The 15,863-nt window shown below is 55.0% G+C and overlaps 1 protein-coding gene across 1 annotated transcript in view; it reads right to left on the bottom strand.

Annotated features, from left to right (window-relative positions):
* Positions 1–15,863, bottom strand: part of PHF21B (PHD finger protein 21B) — an 87,928-nt gene that overhangs the window by 2,437 nt on the left and 69,628 nt on the right. Inside the window, exons 5-12 of the mRNA XM_034987323.1 lie at positions 14,890–15,030; positions 7,258–7,309; positions 6,000–6,076; positions 5,487–5,541; positions 4,737–4,759; positions 2,495–2,653; positions 992–1,067; positions 555–658 (exon numbers count right to left, since the gene is read on the bottom strand). Of these exons, the coding sequence (XP_034843214.1) occupies positions 555–658; positions 992–1,067; positions 2,495–2,653; positions 4,737–4,759; positions 5,487–5,541; positions 6,000–6,076; positions 7,258–7,309; positions 14,890–15,030 (687 nt within the window). The remainder of the gene's footprint in view (positions 1–554; positions 659–991; positions 1,068–2,494; positions 2,654–4,736; positions 4,760–5,486; positions 5,542–5,999; positions 6,077–7,257; positions 7,310–14,889; positions 15,031–15,863) is intronic.

The following is a 15,863-nucleotide window of genomic DNA, read 5'->3' as shown; positions in this document are numbered from 1 at the left end:
CATCACCACCACCACCATCATCACCATCACCACCACCACCATTGTCATCACTACCATCATGACCATCACCACCACCACCATTGTCTTCACCACCATCATCACCATCACCACCATCACCACCACCATCATCACCATCACCACCATTATCATCACAACCATCATGACCATCACCATTAGCACCATCATCACCATCACCGCCATCATCACCATCATCACCACCATCACTACAACCACCACCATCACCACCAGTCTTGTTTACCACCACATTACAGAAGAGAAATCATTATGTTCACTTTACACAAGAAGAAACTGAGGTTCAGAGACAGGGCTTTGCCAAAGACGAAGAGCTAGGTAGGGGCAGAGCTAGAGGCTCAATTGCTTGATAACTATTTGTTGAATAGATCACAGAGCTGCATTCTCTACCTCCTGGCTCACTGAGTGATGTTGGTGAGTCTGTCTTCTCCTGTAGCCTCAGTAACAGGACAGTGAAGCTTTAGACTTACATCTTGGGGCTCTAAGGTCCCCCATTCTCCTGCCCCCCACTGCCAGCGCACCTTCACTGCCGAGGCCAGGCGCCGGTCCCGCTCCTCCAGCTGCTGGTGCTCACTCTGTAGCTCGCTGCCTCTCTGTAGCAGCTTCTGCTTCTCTTCTTCCTTGACTAGCAAAGAGAAGGTCAGGTAAGCAAGCAAGGTGAGCAAAAAGCCTGGGCCGTGCGCGGGCGGGAAAAGCAGAAAGAACCCGAGGTCTATGCCTCTAGGCCATTCGGGCCACATCCTCCTGCAGAAGCCATTGGCCCTGGCCGCATCACAGGGGCTAGAAATGCCATCCCCCCACAGTAACTGCCCTGTGCACAGGACCAGTCCCAGTGTCCCTCTTTGCAGAGCTCTGGCTGGGAACAGCTTCAGGTGGGCCCAGAGTGAGTCCCGAGGACGGGGGTGGGGATGGAGAGAAGGGAGGAGGTGCCCTCCTCCACTCCCCGAGGCTGTCTTACCCGTCTTGTGGGTGACGTAGGAGTGCACAATGGCCAGCATCCCGGTCCAGGGCACGCCATCGTCTTTCTTTAAGGCCTAGAGGGCAGACGGGTTGATGAGCAAGCGGGCAGGCCAGAACATGCCATGGCCTGGCCGTGCAACCCTGGACGGGGCGGGGGGCGGCGGACACAAGCTCTCTGAGCGGGAGGTCCCTCAACCGTGATGGGATGGGGGCTGCCCCTGGCTCACGGTCTGGCTCAGAGTTCCTTGAGAGCAGGAACTGCTTCTTGCCAGGGCCCCACTCGGTGCTAGTGTGGAGGAGGCCCCAATTCTTGACTGAATGCATCCATGAATGACCACCTGCCTTCTTCCCTTGTCCTGGGGACCCGAGAGCAGCTCCACCGAGGGCCCAGGGAGTCCCCACCATCATGCTGAACTCAGGAAGACAATCCTGTGCCCTCTCTGTCTTCCCTCGAAGAGCTGTGAGCCTCAGGCAGTCACAGCTGGTGGCCCCCACAGGAGACCGTGACATAGGGCCCCCTGTATCCACCCTCTCCCTAGGTCCCCGGGATGACGCGAACCCATGAGAATCAGTGTTTTCTGAAATAAAGATGATTCCCCTATGATTTTACAGGTAACACATATGCGTTATATAGAAAAACATCCTTCACAAAAAAGCACTGTTACTTCCCACGTGATTCTAACACTTGGAAGTATGTCCTCCACGGTTTTTATTCTACCTGCAGCTTTTCTCAGGGGCTGACGATTAAACCATACAGCCACTATAAAGCCTGGTGTTTTCTTTTTTAAAAACTTAATTCCACATAGAGAACAAGCCCTAAAGAATCACAAACTCTTTGTAAAGATCATTTTCAATGACCACATAACATCACCTTGCGTGCACATGCCGGAATTTATTTCACTGCCTCCTACTGCTGCAAGGTAGCTCTATCTCTTCCTTTATAAATACGGGGCGAGGGGCTTCTTCGTGCACAGAACTTTATCGGTATTTGGATTCTTTCTTGAGACCACATCCCCCAAAGCTAGATTCTGCATTAAAAAGATATATACATTTTTTAAGGCTCTTGATAAGATTCTGCAATGCGGAGAGTGTGTGCCTCCCCGCATCATCACCAGAAGGGAGTGTTACTGTTTTTTCGAACCTGCTAGGTTTTCATTTGTGTGGCGGCAAGGAGAAGGAACACGTTAGCTAGCACTGTTTTTGCGGTTTGCATTGCTAGTCCTGGTCTCCCCAGGCGGAATCTGGAGTTCAGAGGGGGAGTCACTGGGTCAGGTGCTGCACGGGGACACCTCTGCTCAGTCGTCACCAGTGGGCCTCCACGGGCAGTGTCTGAGATCTCAGGCCACTATGGGGGTGCTCCTGGCATCTAGTGGGCAGAGGCTGGGGCGCTGCCGAGACCCTACAGTGCACGGGCCCAGCCCAGCAGATTATCCAGCCTCAGGTGCCATGCCGGGGGAGGGTCCTTCGGTGCAGGGAGAGTGGGCAGCACAGCCTCCCATACCTTCTGCTGGCACTTGGGGCACCGCCACATGCCCTTGGGCGCCGTCTTGAGGGGCGGGTCCAGGCAGCTGAGGTGGTAGGCCCCCGGGCAGGTGCCGCAAGGCTGCAGGTTGGCCCCTCGCTTGCAGGCAGTACAGTGCTCAGCGTGGGTGATCTCACTCTGGAAGAGAAGGGAGGGCGGGAGGCGGGTCAGTGGGGCTGGGAGGGGGCTGGGGGCCCCCCGGGCAGCTGCCGTCCTGAACTGCTTGTGACCCACTGTTTCTCAGCAGCTCCAAGAGAGAGAGGGACAAGCCTTGAACCGGGAGGACGAGCAGCTGCCTGTCACGTGGGCTCTAGGGCACCACCTGGGCCATGTTGACTAGGGACACGGCCACCGAGTCGGAGTCAGGCGGGGTGTGGCCCTGGCACCCTGATTCATCCCGGCTGAGACCTGGACACCAGGTGTGGGTAGCGGGGCAGGCGGTCCTGCTGTGGCTTAGGAGACCGTCCCCCTGGGCCCCCAATGTCCCACAGACCAATATCCTGGGCGGGGGGGGCAGGCAAGTGCTCACAAAGCCTCTCCCCAGTGCGTTTTTCGCGCATGGCCTTGGGAGGTACGCGGCCACGGTCCTCCCCAGTGCTCTTGACAACACCTCGGTCTAACCTGGCCTCTCCCAACGTCCCGGGTGGGTTACTGTGCTCTTCTGTTTCCACATCTGTAATGTGGGCTAGTGACGCCTGCCCCACAGGATGCTGGGAGGACTCAACAGGACACGGCGCACGAAACACAATCCATGTAGGAGCCTGGTAAGGGGCGGCTTCCTCTTTCCCTGGGATAAGGGAACTTCAAACGTCCCTTCCAGAGTCACCCACATTTGGTGGTTCAGCCTCTGCTTACACGGCTGTGGGGACAGGGAGCTCACTACCTCCCCGGCCAGCCTGCTGCACTGTGGACAGCCCTGACAGAGAGAGGAGCCTTTCATAACGCCACGCCTCCCGTGACCTGCAAAGTCGGAACGGTTTTCCACCACCCGCTAGAAAATCTTCTCCACCCACGTGGCAGCGGTGCCTTCTGACTTCATGGCTGTGAAGGACCGGAGGACTCTCATCTGGAATGGCCCACGCCACGAGGACCCTGGACCCCAGGCTGCCCCTGACGGAGGGGGCAGCAGACAGAGATGAGGCCTCAGAGACTCGCTGTCACCTCTCGTTTCAGTGCAGGAGCTCAGGGAAGGCGAGCCACACGCCCGGGATGGCTCAGTAAGCTGCAGGGGGACGCGGGACCAGCAGCGGGGTCTCCCGCCTCGAAGCCACGGCCCCCCAGGACTGGGGCCTGCGGGAGCGGAGCTCAGGCTCCAGGCACGTCCTGTGTCCGCGCTGGTTGGGCACAGGCGTCTGTGGACAAGCCGCCAGCACCAGTCTGTGACACTACACGGTTCTGGCGGCAAAAAGCCCGGTATCACCAGAGTGCAGACCTGTCACCTGCTGCTGCTTAGTGGCCCGACTGTTACAGGCATGTAGGGGCTACAAATTCTCCTAGCATTAGATCCAAAACTTAGTTAAAAAAGGAGGTCACAGGGCGCCTGGGTGGCTCAGTCGGTTGAACATCTGCCTTCAGCTCAGGTCATGATCTCAGGGTCCTGGGATCGAGCCCCGCATCGGGCTCCCCGTTCAGTGCTGAGTCTGCTTCTCCCTCTCCCTCTACCACTCCCCCTGCTTGTGCTCTCTCTCTCTCTGTCAAATAAATAAAATCTTAAAAAAAAACACAAGGTCACGACCAGCTTGTGTCCTGGGAAGCAGGGACGCACTGTGTGCTCGGGGAATCGGGGTCTCAGAAGATCACAGAAAGGGGAGTCCTGAGGGGTGAGACCCTGGGGATTACCGGGTCTAGACCCTCGCAAGGCGGGCAACGGGGACCTGAGAGAGGCAGCTCCCCCTGGGGTCACACAGCAGGGCCGAGGAGAGCCCCGTAGAGCCCGGCCGGCAGCCAGCATCAGCTGCCTGCACCTGGGCCTTCTTGGGTCCCAGGGTCCCTGCGTCCTCAGCCGTGGGTGGAGAGAGCTCGTGTTTGAGCAGCCTGTGGGCTGACCCTGTGGGGACGCCCGACTCTGCCAGGCAGGCTGGACAACGGCCTGGCTGGGGTTGCAAAGCTCTCGGTATCGAGCACGGAGCCCGAAGGCCCTCCGCTCGCTCCGCTTGCCCCTGCCTGGAGCGCCCACGCCTGCACCCGCCCCGCCCAGGTGTGCCGGCGAGGGGACACCTACCTTCCAGCAGGGGTCCTCATTGGCTAGCACGGGGAAGAAGGGTGGAGAACATGTTAGTGGGCGTTGAGGAACACCAATCAGGACCCGAGGCCACGAGGCCCGGTGGGGCAGGGGTTCCCACCCCAGGGCAGGACAGGAGCATCATAGGCCCCTGGACACCGTGTTCTCACCGGGGCACGGCGGAAGCAAGGGTCTCTGCCCTGGTCGGGGCCGGGACCCACCATGGGGCGGGCAGTGGGCTGCCCTGCGGGGGAGCCATCATTCCAGGGACCTCTCAGAGTGACTTATTTTCAACTGTGGTTTTTGGGGTTTTTTGTTTTTTTGTTTGTCCATAACCCACTCTCCTTCCAGTAAGTGATGCCAAACCACACATTTAATGATCACAAAACGGTTTTCCTTTTAGTCGCTGGCTCAGAGCAGTCCGCAGATGATACCGGCCAGAGGGAACACGCGAGCATTTACCACGTGCCGTCACATCCAGGCCTCGCGTCATCGTCCCGGCTCGGAGGCCCGGTTCTGACACCTGTCAGAGGGCAGCAGGCTCCGCCAGCCCACCTCCTCCTCAGAGAGGGTATCGGGGCGAAGGAGGCCGTGGTGTGGAGGGCCCGGGAGCCGGAGTGCACCATCCACCAGAAAGCAACTCTGCCCCGCTGTGGACGGGCCGGCCAGCCCCACGCAGGCCAAGAGCGGAGGGCCACCCACGCCGCCTCGGCCTCAGGCCCCAGGGCAGCCACGGCCGCGGACACCTACCTCTCGCTGTGAGGAACAGGGGGGTGTTGAGATAGTTGGACGCCAGCCGTTTCCTCTGCAGGGGACCGAAAACAAAACAAAAGCAGCTCACGTGGAGCCCTCCTCGGTGACACTGCTCCTGCCCGGGACGCAGCCGGGACAGGCTCCCCACCCAGGGCTCCCGAGGTCGCAACGGGACGGACGCGCAGGGCAGGGGAGCGGCCGGTGAGTCAGCAAAGGCTCTGCCCTGAGGGAAGCACGGCCTCCACCCCTGAGCGAGCTCAGGAAATCAAGGAGGAAGTGAGGGGTATAAAGATGGACCCTTCGGGAGAGTTCTCCGAGCAGGGGCTGGGGGTATAAGCAGAGGGCAGGGGCGGCCAATGACATTCTGATCTCCCGCGTCTGTTTCCCAACTGACTCTGAACTCAGGAGGGGAAGCAGGACATCATTTATTGTCGTGCCCTGAACTCCAGTGCCCAGAGGGGCAGGGGAGGGAGGCAGCCGCAGGGCAGGTGCGCGAGGGCGGGGCCTCACCTCCGTCTCCAGGAGGCCACTATACGCAGGATTAGCTGTGCTTCTTCTCTTCCGCTCTTGGCGTTTGCTCTGGATTTCTGGAAAGGCACAGACACAGCCGCTACTGGATCCTTCCTGGCCTGGGAACCCCGAACTCTTCCTCTGCAAGCCCCGGGCGTCCCTGTCCCCTCCTGCCCTACGGCTTCTGTCTGCCCAGCATCCCCGCCCCAGAGTGGCCCCCCGAATTGCTCCCTCCGAGGCAGATGGATGGGCTGGCTTCGGGCTGGAGGGTGGCAGGTACCCGCTCTCAGCACGGGGTCCCCCCTGTGCCATGATCCACCCCAGGGACGTGTCTCGTGGGATGTCCGCCGGCCAGGCACTGGCCCGGCCCAGCTGCACGGTGAGGCTCAGGGCTCCCACAGGAACCCATCCACCTGCCGCTCAGAGAAGCCTCCAGCACGAATCCTTCTGGGGCCCCCAGTGTGGTGTGCTTCACGTAGTAACAGTGACCACCCCATAGGAATGGTCCCCGCCTTTCCTTCCTTCTGTTTTGCCTGCCAGGTGGAACCTGGGACCTGTTTCTCTGAATACAGCTGTTTCGACATTTTTTCCTAACTTGTCTTTGGACCCCCAATTTTTCCTTTTAAATCTTTGCAGTATCATTCATGTGTTTCCCGTAAGGCACCCCAGACCCTCTGTGGAAGACAGGGTCCAAATACATAAATGTTTAGGGTATCAGGGTTAGAGAATTTTTACAAGGAGGGCTATTTATAAAAATCCTAACAGTCACGACAGCATCAGGAAAGCTTTTTCATCCCAGTCCTCATGACAACGCTGCAAAATTTCAAGGTGCAGTCTTCCTCGTGTTACAGAAGAGGAGACTGAGGTTCAGAGTGGAGGGAGCTTGCCCAAGGTCACCCAGCTCGAAGAAGCATGACCAGGACTCCAATGCAGACCTTCGGACATGACCAGGAGGGCCCAAGCCTGAGTGGTTAGCAAGTGGCAGGACTGGGCAGTCTGGCTCCAGCATCCACTCCCCTGGGCTGCGTGCAACGTGGGAGCAGGGGACCCACACGATTCCTTTGCCGAAACGAGAAAGTGGGTCTGTGCAGACAGCCATGGAGCCAGGGAGAGCAGTGGGGCTTTCTTGGTCTTTGTGCTGACAAGCCTTGGCACTTGGGACAGACCTCCCAGAAGGCGGTTCACTCATGTGTGCGGCCCTCCCACCAGCCAGCACCCCACGGCCACCACCCCAGCCTGCCACCATGCAGGTCCTTACCTTCCAAGTGTTCCGTTGTGACCAGGCCTAGAGCTACCATGAAGGCGATTTTCTGAGGGAAGGAAACAGAGAAGCGTTAACACAGCCTTCCCCGTTCGTTGATTCAGTAAACACTGGCTGAGCACCGCCGTGATGGGGCTGGCTTCTCTGTTTCGGGTTTCCCTCGTTTTTACCTACTGTCCGTTCTCTGTCCCAGGACCCCATCCAGGATCCCACACTGCATCTAGTTGCTGTGTCTCCTTAGCTCCTCTGGGCTGTGCCAGATTCTCAGGCTTTCCTTGTTGATGGTGACCTTGACCATTTATTTGGAGCTTGGGCTGGTCAGGCAGGACGCCCTTCAGTTGGGACTGGGCTGATGGTTTTCTCATGATTAGACTGGGTTATGGGCTTGGGGGCGGGAGACTACAGAGGTGAGGTGCCCTTCCTGTATCCGGGGTACGTGTTATCAGCGCGACTTCTCACTCGGCCGCTGCCCTCGATCACCTGGCTGGGGCGCCGCCAGGCTCAGCCTTCTCCACGGCAAAACCCTTCTCTTTCTGCCATCCACACTGTCCTCGTCGGGAGGAAGTGGCTGTGCACCACTCACACTTCAGGAGGTGGGAATGATGCTTTTTTTGGCCATTTAAACGAAAAAAACTTGTATGTAGTAGAAATTACCAGTGTTTTCTTTTTCATTGTTTGGGTTTTTGAATCTTAGCTACAGACTCAAGTTATAAAGCAAATTGCTTATGTTCGATTGTAGTACCTATAATTTCACTCTTTACATTTATTTTCTTCTTATTATTATTTTTAAGTAGACTCCCCGCCCAACGTGGGGCTCAGACTCACGACTCTGAGACCTGGAGTCCCATGCACCACCGACTGAGCCCCTCACTGTTCACATTCAAATTTTGGGTCCATTTGGAATTTACCCTGGTGTAGATGGTGTGAAGGATGGATTCCTTTTATTTCGTATGGCTTCTACTCATTTGTTCTAATCCCACCTATTGAAAATTCCATTGTTCCACTTTTCACTGGTTTAAGGAGCCCCTTTAATCATATACTGAATGATCAGGGGTCTACATGGTCTCTTTCTGTGCCTCCTATCCCGTTCCTCCAGCGTTTCCTTGGCTCTTCTTGCTTATGTTTTCACGTGAAACTTAGAAGCCATGAAGGAGACTGAGGTCTATTTACTGGGATGTAAAAGTTTCCTTTCCAGAACCATGGTGCACCTCTCTGTTCTTCTGCCTTTAGGGGTTTCAAACTTCCCCTCCAGTGGGTATCGACTGTTAGTGTGCTTATCCTAGATTTTTATTTTTCTTTGAATTTTTTTTATAGTTTTTTAAAAAGATTTTATTTATTTATTTGACACAGAGAGACACAGCGAGAGAGGGAACATAAGCCCGGGGGAGTGGGAGAGGGAGAAGCAGGCTTCCCGCGGAGCAGGGAGCCCGACATGGGGCTCGATCCCAGGACCCTGGGGTCATGACCTGAGCTTAAGGCAGATGTGCAACCAGCTGAGCCACCCGGGTGCCGCTAGGTTTTTCTTTTCTTTTTTTTTTTTTTAAAGAAAGAGAGAGAGAGATACCTCTAGAGAGAGAGGCAGAGGGAGAGAGAACCTCAAGCAGACTCCCTGCTGAGCATGGATATGACACAGGGCTCGATCTCTTGACCCCAAGATCATGACCTGATGAAATCAAGAGTCTGGACGCTCAACTGACTGAGCCACCCCAGTGCCCCTATTCCTAAATATTTAATCTGTTTGTTGCTACTGTAAGTAGGGGTATCGGTAAGGCTTCTAGCAGGATGTTCTGCGTTTCTGTGACGATTATCAATGGCTTGCACTCATATTAACCCTGCCGTGCCAGATTCTGTCTGCAGTAGTTTTGTTTTATTTTTTAATTGATTCTCTTGGGTTTTCTACACCATTTCAAATAGTGACTGCCCACTGTTTCTTTGCATTTTTTTTTTTTTTTTACTTCTACGCTGTTAAAAATAGTTCTCCTCCTCAATCTGTCAGCTTTCTGTGATCTTCTTTGAGTCACTGAAAACCTCAGCTACTACAGAGGAGACTGGCCGAGAGCTCACGCTGCCTCCCACCTTCTCCCGCACTCTCCCTGCGGAGTTAGAGGTGAAGCCTTTGGATGTTGTTGGAGAACTTAGTATCTACGTTCTCAGCCGACGCGGCGGGGAGCCAGGCCCACGGAGCCGCATTTCCAGAGTTCTTGGGCAGATTTAAACCCTCCTATGTGCAGCCTTTCAGTTTGAAGGCCAGCTGGGCTGGACATAAAATCCTCGGCTCCTCCCTTCTTTCCTCAGGATGGTGTGGATAATGCTCTACTGTATTCTGGGCTTGAATCCTGCATGGAAAAGCCAGAAGCCGGCTGTTTTCCCTGCAGAGTGACGTGATCGCTTCTGCCTGGATGACTTCTGGATGCTTCTGTGCTGGGTTATGTGTCAGTATTGATCCTTCTCCCCTGGTGCACACGTTCATTTTCCCTGGTGCCCAGTACCGGGGACACAGTCCATTAACATGCACACAGTCTCCTTTGGTTTCAGTAAACATTTCTCAAATCATATTTAAAAAATCAGGAAGTACAACCACACTATGAAAAGCGGGGCCCATTAATTCTATCCTGGAAGGTGTGTGCTCACATGAATGCAAGACTAACAAAATGGTTAACGTGCCCACAGAGGGGATTCTGGGGCCCGGCAGATTCGGCCGATAGCTGTCCAGGCTGCAGTTTGGGGTCACCTGGCTTCAGCATTGTTTCTGAGCCCCGGGGCTGACTGCATGGTGGCAGGGACTCTCGGGGCCCCCCCCCAGTACTGGCATCTGCCTCTCTGACCCCACCTGGAAAGACTAGGCTGAGCAAATACCAGCAACGTGGAGACCAAGCTCCCGCTTCCTGCCACCCCTTCTTCCACAGGAGATAACCTGAGCCCACATTCACTTGAGGAAAAGAAATGGGACCCAACTGCCTACACAGTAGAGTCAAACCCACATCACCGCGGGCAATGCGAAGCATCACCTCCTCTACTTGGCTCCGTAATTCTGGGATCCGTTCCAGAAGCCTCAGCTTACACATCGGCTGTGTCCTCTTTGCTGGTCTTTGTCGGGATCACTCTTGACTATTTAAAAACTCATTCTTCCTTTTTTATTGTGTGTACTTTGCTCGCTCGCTCCCGCCTCCTCTGTGCCTGTGTCCCCTGTCCTCGGCTGTGTCTAGGGCCCCCTGAGCTCATCCACTTACAGATTTATTTCTGGGAATGATTCCAGCTCACGCTTCGTTCTCTCTGGTATGGTGGCCACTCAGCCATCTCCTCCCCTAAGCCTTGTAACTTCTTCCTTGGTGGTGACTATTTTACTGTTCTCTCTCTTTGAATTCATAGTAAGGTGTTGATTTTTTTTTTAATCTAATGAATATTATCTTCTGGTAAAAAAATTCTTCTCTTTTCCCTATTTTTCCTTAGGGTGGCTTTGCAATGATGTTATGCCCCATGCCTCCTTTTATTAAAGGTCATTGAAGGAGCTGAACGTCCCTGGACCAGCTCTGTGCAGAGGATGGTGGGAAGCAGCTCAAAAGCATCTGCCCAGTGAACTGACTTCATTCCACATATATTATAAATTATTGCTTCTTTGTATCTCTGTGCTATATCCGTGGGTGTATTCTTTTTTTTTTTTTTTTTTTTTTTGGTGGCATGGGTAGAACAGAGGAAGAGGGAAAGAGAAAACCTTAAGCAGACTCCACGCCCAGCGCACAGACTGATGTGGGACTCGATCTCATGACCCTCAGATCATGACCTGAGCTGTAATCAAGAGCTGGATGCTTAACCTAATGAGCCACCCAGGCGCCCCTGTGGTGGTGTATTCTAAAGCACTAATAATGCCTGTTCATTCTGTCTAGTACCTTTTTAAATTTCAACCAATTACCATGTTTTTCATTCCCAGATTTTCAATTTTTATGTTCACCTGATCTTACTTTATTTTTCATATTTTTTGCTTCCTTATTCCTTATTGAATTCAAGTGGATGTTACTCCTTTCTGAAAAAAACTTGCCTGATATCCTAAACGTACTTATGTGTCAGTCGTTGCTAGAGTATGCCACAAAATTAACTTCCTCTTGAATCAACTCAAGTTCCAGATGCTGACTCTGACTGCCATCCTTAGGGGTTGCTGCATGGATTCCGGAATTCTGTCCACAGGGTCATTTTGGGTATAACTCCTTTTTCCTGCATTTTTATTTTCTCTGCCTCCTGCTCACACCTCCCTTTGGGCAGGACTGCCATCACCCTGGCCTTGCCCCTCACCCTGGGGGCAGCTGTGGCCCCAAGCTCAGATTGGCGCCTTTCTTTCTCGGAGAACTTCTGGGACCTCTGGCCACGTGTGAGCCATGCCCTTCCTGGTCACCCTCACTCGACTCTGTCTCTGGAGCCCGGTGGCCTGGGCATCGGTCCTGCTCACTGCTTGTGTTTCTGGGACACAGCAATGCATAGCTGCATCTCTGTGGTCTCTTCCTGTCGCCAGCTAGACCCCAGCACTTGACTTTGACTCCGCCTCCGTCTTTTTTTTTTTTTAAAGATTTTATTTATTTGACAGAGAGAGACACAGCAAGAGAGGGAACACAAGCAGGGGGAGTGGGAGAGGGAGAAGCAGGCTTCCCGCGGAGCAGGGAGCCCGATGCGGGGCTCGATCCCAGGACCCTGGGATCATGACCTGAGCCAAAGGCAGACGCTTAACGACTGAGCACCCAGGCGCCCCAACTCCGCCTCCGTCTTACATTCTTCCTGAAGCTCTTCTTTCAGACTTACCTCTTAACTCAGGCAAATGAAACCCGAAACCACCCCTCGGGGGATGGCCCCTGCCCAGACCCCTCGGACCATCTGAACTAAACCTGGCTCGTGCTTGCACAGATGGGCCATGGAGCAACAGGACTCCACTACAGAACTAAAATCATTACAGTGCTAAAATCTCTGCTCACGGAGGGACCTCGCCTGCGTTTACATAACACACAATGTAGGTACAGGTGTGTGTCCCTAACGCGCGTGCGCGACCTTATGCCCACCTCTACGAAGGATGACAAGGCTTCCTCATCTAAATATTCATCCTAACCCTAATCAAAAGGTACCCATTCACCCCATCTTGGGGAGTCACAGCGTTGGAAGCGATTCCCTGCGGTCTCCTTATTTGCTGCAAATAACGTTTACGTTGTGCGATCACTCCGCCTGGCGTATCTGACTCGCCAAGAAGCGAACTCACGTTCGTTCGGTTACGTTCCTACATTTTGTCTGCTGTTCTTGTGCGTTTGCAGTGGAGCGCTACATCAGAAGCCCGCCCGGGCCGCTCTTGATGGGTTTCAAGAAGGGGGGTGACTCGGTTATTTCTGAATTTTAGAAAGATCCTTCTAGCTGCCGGGAGAATACAGAGGGGGGAGCCCATCCAGGGGCAGGGAGGGATGGGGCAGGAATGGGGGCCGCGGTAACAGGGGTGGCGTGGAGGGAAGGAGCATCTGTGCACACAAGTCTTGCCCAGAGAGGTGGCTGGGCCTGGGGTTGCAGTCAGCGCTCATATGGGGCTGGGACCCTTGCTCTGGATACCCCCCTGCAAGGCACATGCTGGTCTCAGCGTGGCCAGTCTCAGTCAGATGCTGCCCGAGGCCAGGATAATGGGTGGCACAGAAAGGGCCACAGTTCTGTCCTAAAGAAGGCCACGAGCCTTCAAACAGGGAAGAGCGGGCAGAGCCTTGGAGTGGTCCTGGGGTGCTGGTAAACCGGAGGTTCCTTTCCACCACCAGGCTGGCCCGCCACGGGCAGCTTGAGCTGCCAGCTGCAGGAGCTCAGGGCTTGCTCACGCAGCCCCGGGAGCCACCGATTGTCACCAGCCACCCCAGCGCTCCAACGGGCTCATCTGATGAAGTTTCTGGGGCAGCTGCCGCTCTGGCCTCAAGTGCTCCTAACCTGGGCTCTTCGTGAACACGTTCCAAAGGGCGCCACAAAGCCCCGCGTCTGCACCACACAATGCTCCCAGACCTCTTTAAAAAGAAAGTTTAATAAGGATTTTTACACCAGGACATGTTGTAATTACAAGTTCTATTTAAGTCATTACACGTATTTACACTAATTATGTAGTTAAACGTAATTATACTAATTGTATAAACGCACAATAACTGGCTCTGATATACTTCGAGAGAACACAGAGAATCCACCCAGAAAACCTGCGAGGACGCAATGGGTGCAACGCAACCCCACGTGAGGACAGAGGGGTGCGTGTGGGAGCCTCAGGCTGCGAGCCGGCCCGGGGCTCACCATGCATACAGCAGGTGCTCCCACGGCACCAAGGAATGGAACTGAGTGCCTCTTGAAACAAACAGGGCCCGGGGCTACAGACCAGACTTGGTTCCATCTCAGCCTCAGCGAGTAGTGGACTCTGACTCTCTGCAGGCTTTTTGGACACCTCAAAGGACAATAATCAAGTCACTCTCCTGCTCAAAGATATTCTGTGGTTCCCCACTGCCCAGGGAATAAAGTTCCACCTTGGTGGCCTGCATGCAATGCAGGTCCTCCAGGATGAGGCTCCAGCGTCCCTCTAACCCTGTGCTCAGAATTTCTCAGGCATCCATGATGCCTGCGATCCAAGTAGACCAGCCGACTCTCCTGGCCTGCCAAGTGCCTTCCCACCTTCCATGCGTCGGCCTAGGCAGCGCCCTCTGCACCACACGCCATCCCACCCCCCCCCGCCTCTGCCCCTCTGTTGAAGTCCCACCTGCTCCCCCAGGCCCTGCTGATCCCACCCCTCCTCTGCCAAGGCTTCCCCAGTCCTTCTGGGTGCAAACATGCTCTCTCCTTCTCCCTGCACCTCCCACAGCTCTGGATTTGTAATTCTCTGCTGATGCTTGAGATTTTTTTAGCCGAAGTTGAAGTCTTAGTGGTTTTGCCAAGAGCAGTGAGGTCCCCTAGGGCTAGGACTCCATCTGCCCCAGCTCGGCGTCCCGACCCTCGGCACAGAGCCAACTCTAAGATATGTCTGATGAATAATGAATGGATGAAAGACTGACTTCTTTCGATACTGACAGCATGTTGATAAAAAGAATCCTAAGGAGCTCTAGGAGCCCTGAGGGGCCTCTTCTGCCCACCGAGGTGAGGTGGTCAGGGAAGGCTGCCGGGAGGAGAGGATGTCTGAAGTGAATCTTATAGGATGAATGAGAATTGGCAGCTGTGTGGGAAAAGGCCCCAAGTGTTGACTGTGGCCCGGGATGGCAGAGGACACAAGCAGTAACATAAGAGGGGTCACCTGCTGGGACCAGAAGTTAACAAAGAATGACTTTGCATTAGCTGCTGGCCTCTTACGCCCCCACAGAGCAGGTGGTTCTGTGTTAGCCACGGATTAGGATGGCGCCATGAGGGGGATGATGGGGGATGGGACTAATGTGCAATTTCTGGAAGGTTCTACCCATCACCCTGCTAGAGCACTGGCTGCACGAGATGCAAAGCCAGGCTCCCTGGTTCTAGAATCCGTGCTAACCCCTGCCCCACACCACCACGTGGGCAAAGTAGACCAGGACGAGGCCCCCGGGCAAGTCCCCACCAGGAGCTCCCACTGCACAGGGCGGCTCCCCGCCTCCTACGGTGACCCCCGGAGCCCAGCCACCCTACCTCGGGGTTCTCCTGGCTCAGGGGCCGGTCCTCCTTCTTCTTTTTGGTCGCCTGAGCTCCCTGAGATGGTTCCTCCGTGGGCGGCTGTGACTCTGCCGTGCTCTCAGGCTGCGTCTGCACTTGAGGCTGGATGATGATGACCTGGAAGGTGTGGCAGAGGGGTGGGGGTGAGGGGTAGCAACTGCGGAGGGGGAGGGGAGCCAGGGGGGCCAGAGCGGCGAGGGGCCTGGGAAGTTGGGATTACAGAGGAACGAGGAAGACTGCACCCAGCTCTCTGGTCCATGGGGCGCCTGCACCCAGGGTGTGTGCCTCCGGACAGCCCCTTACACCGTGAGGGCTGCCTGAGTACGAGCCTGGTTTAGGAACCAGAAGAGCCTGGGTTCAATCCTGTGCTACCACGTCACAGCTGTGTGGCCTCAGGGAGGTCACTTTGCCTCTCTGAGCCTCAGCTTCCTTGCCATCCTACCTCCAGGGAGGTGGTGAAGATTCGGGAAGCAAAGACTCAAAAGACATTGGTTTCTTTATCTCCAGCTCAAGTGCAGGGAAACTGAGGTCAAGAGGGCTCAGATTTGCCACCTGAGCTCATCAGGGGTTTCTCTGAGTGCACTGCCCAGCCTGTCCCCTCCCCAGCCTGTCCCTTGGGCCCCCAGGACACTATGTCCGAGGCTTTCAAACCTGGTCTGGGGCAGGGTAGGGGTGGAGAAGGGGAAGGTGGGTTCTGGACCCTGCTCAGCAAGGCCCAGAGTGGCCCTACTTCAGCCAGCTGCCATCGGGGTTCACGGCTACCATTTGGTTTGATTGAAGGGTCTGAGGCTGAGAAGTCTGAAAGCAATTTACGAAGCCCAGCCCCTCCCTGGGTGGGAGTCCCCTCCATCTGTGGCTCAACTACTTTATTAATTTTTTGGATGGGATACTGGGAAAGAATTATCTTTCACAGATCCAGGGGAAGGAATTCACCAGGAGCAGTCAGCCAG

This window comes from Mirounga leonina, unplaced genomic scaffold (genome assembly GCF_011800145.1).
Source record: "Mirounga leonina isolate KUSES-001 unplaced genomic scaffold, KU_Mleo_1.0 Mir_418, whole genome shotgun sequence".
Lineage (NCBI taxonomy): Eukaryota > Metazoa > Chordata > Mammalia > Carnivora > Phocidae > Mirounga > Mirounga leonina.
The sequence above is the reverse complement of the archived record's forward strand: the minus strand, read 5'-3'. Positions and strand labels throughout refer to the sequence as shown.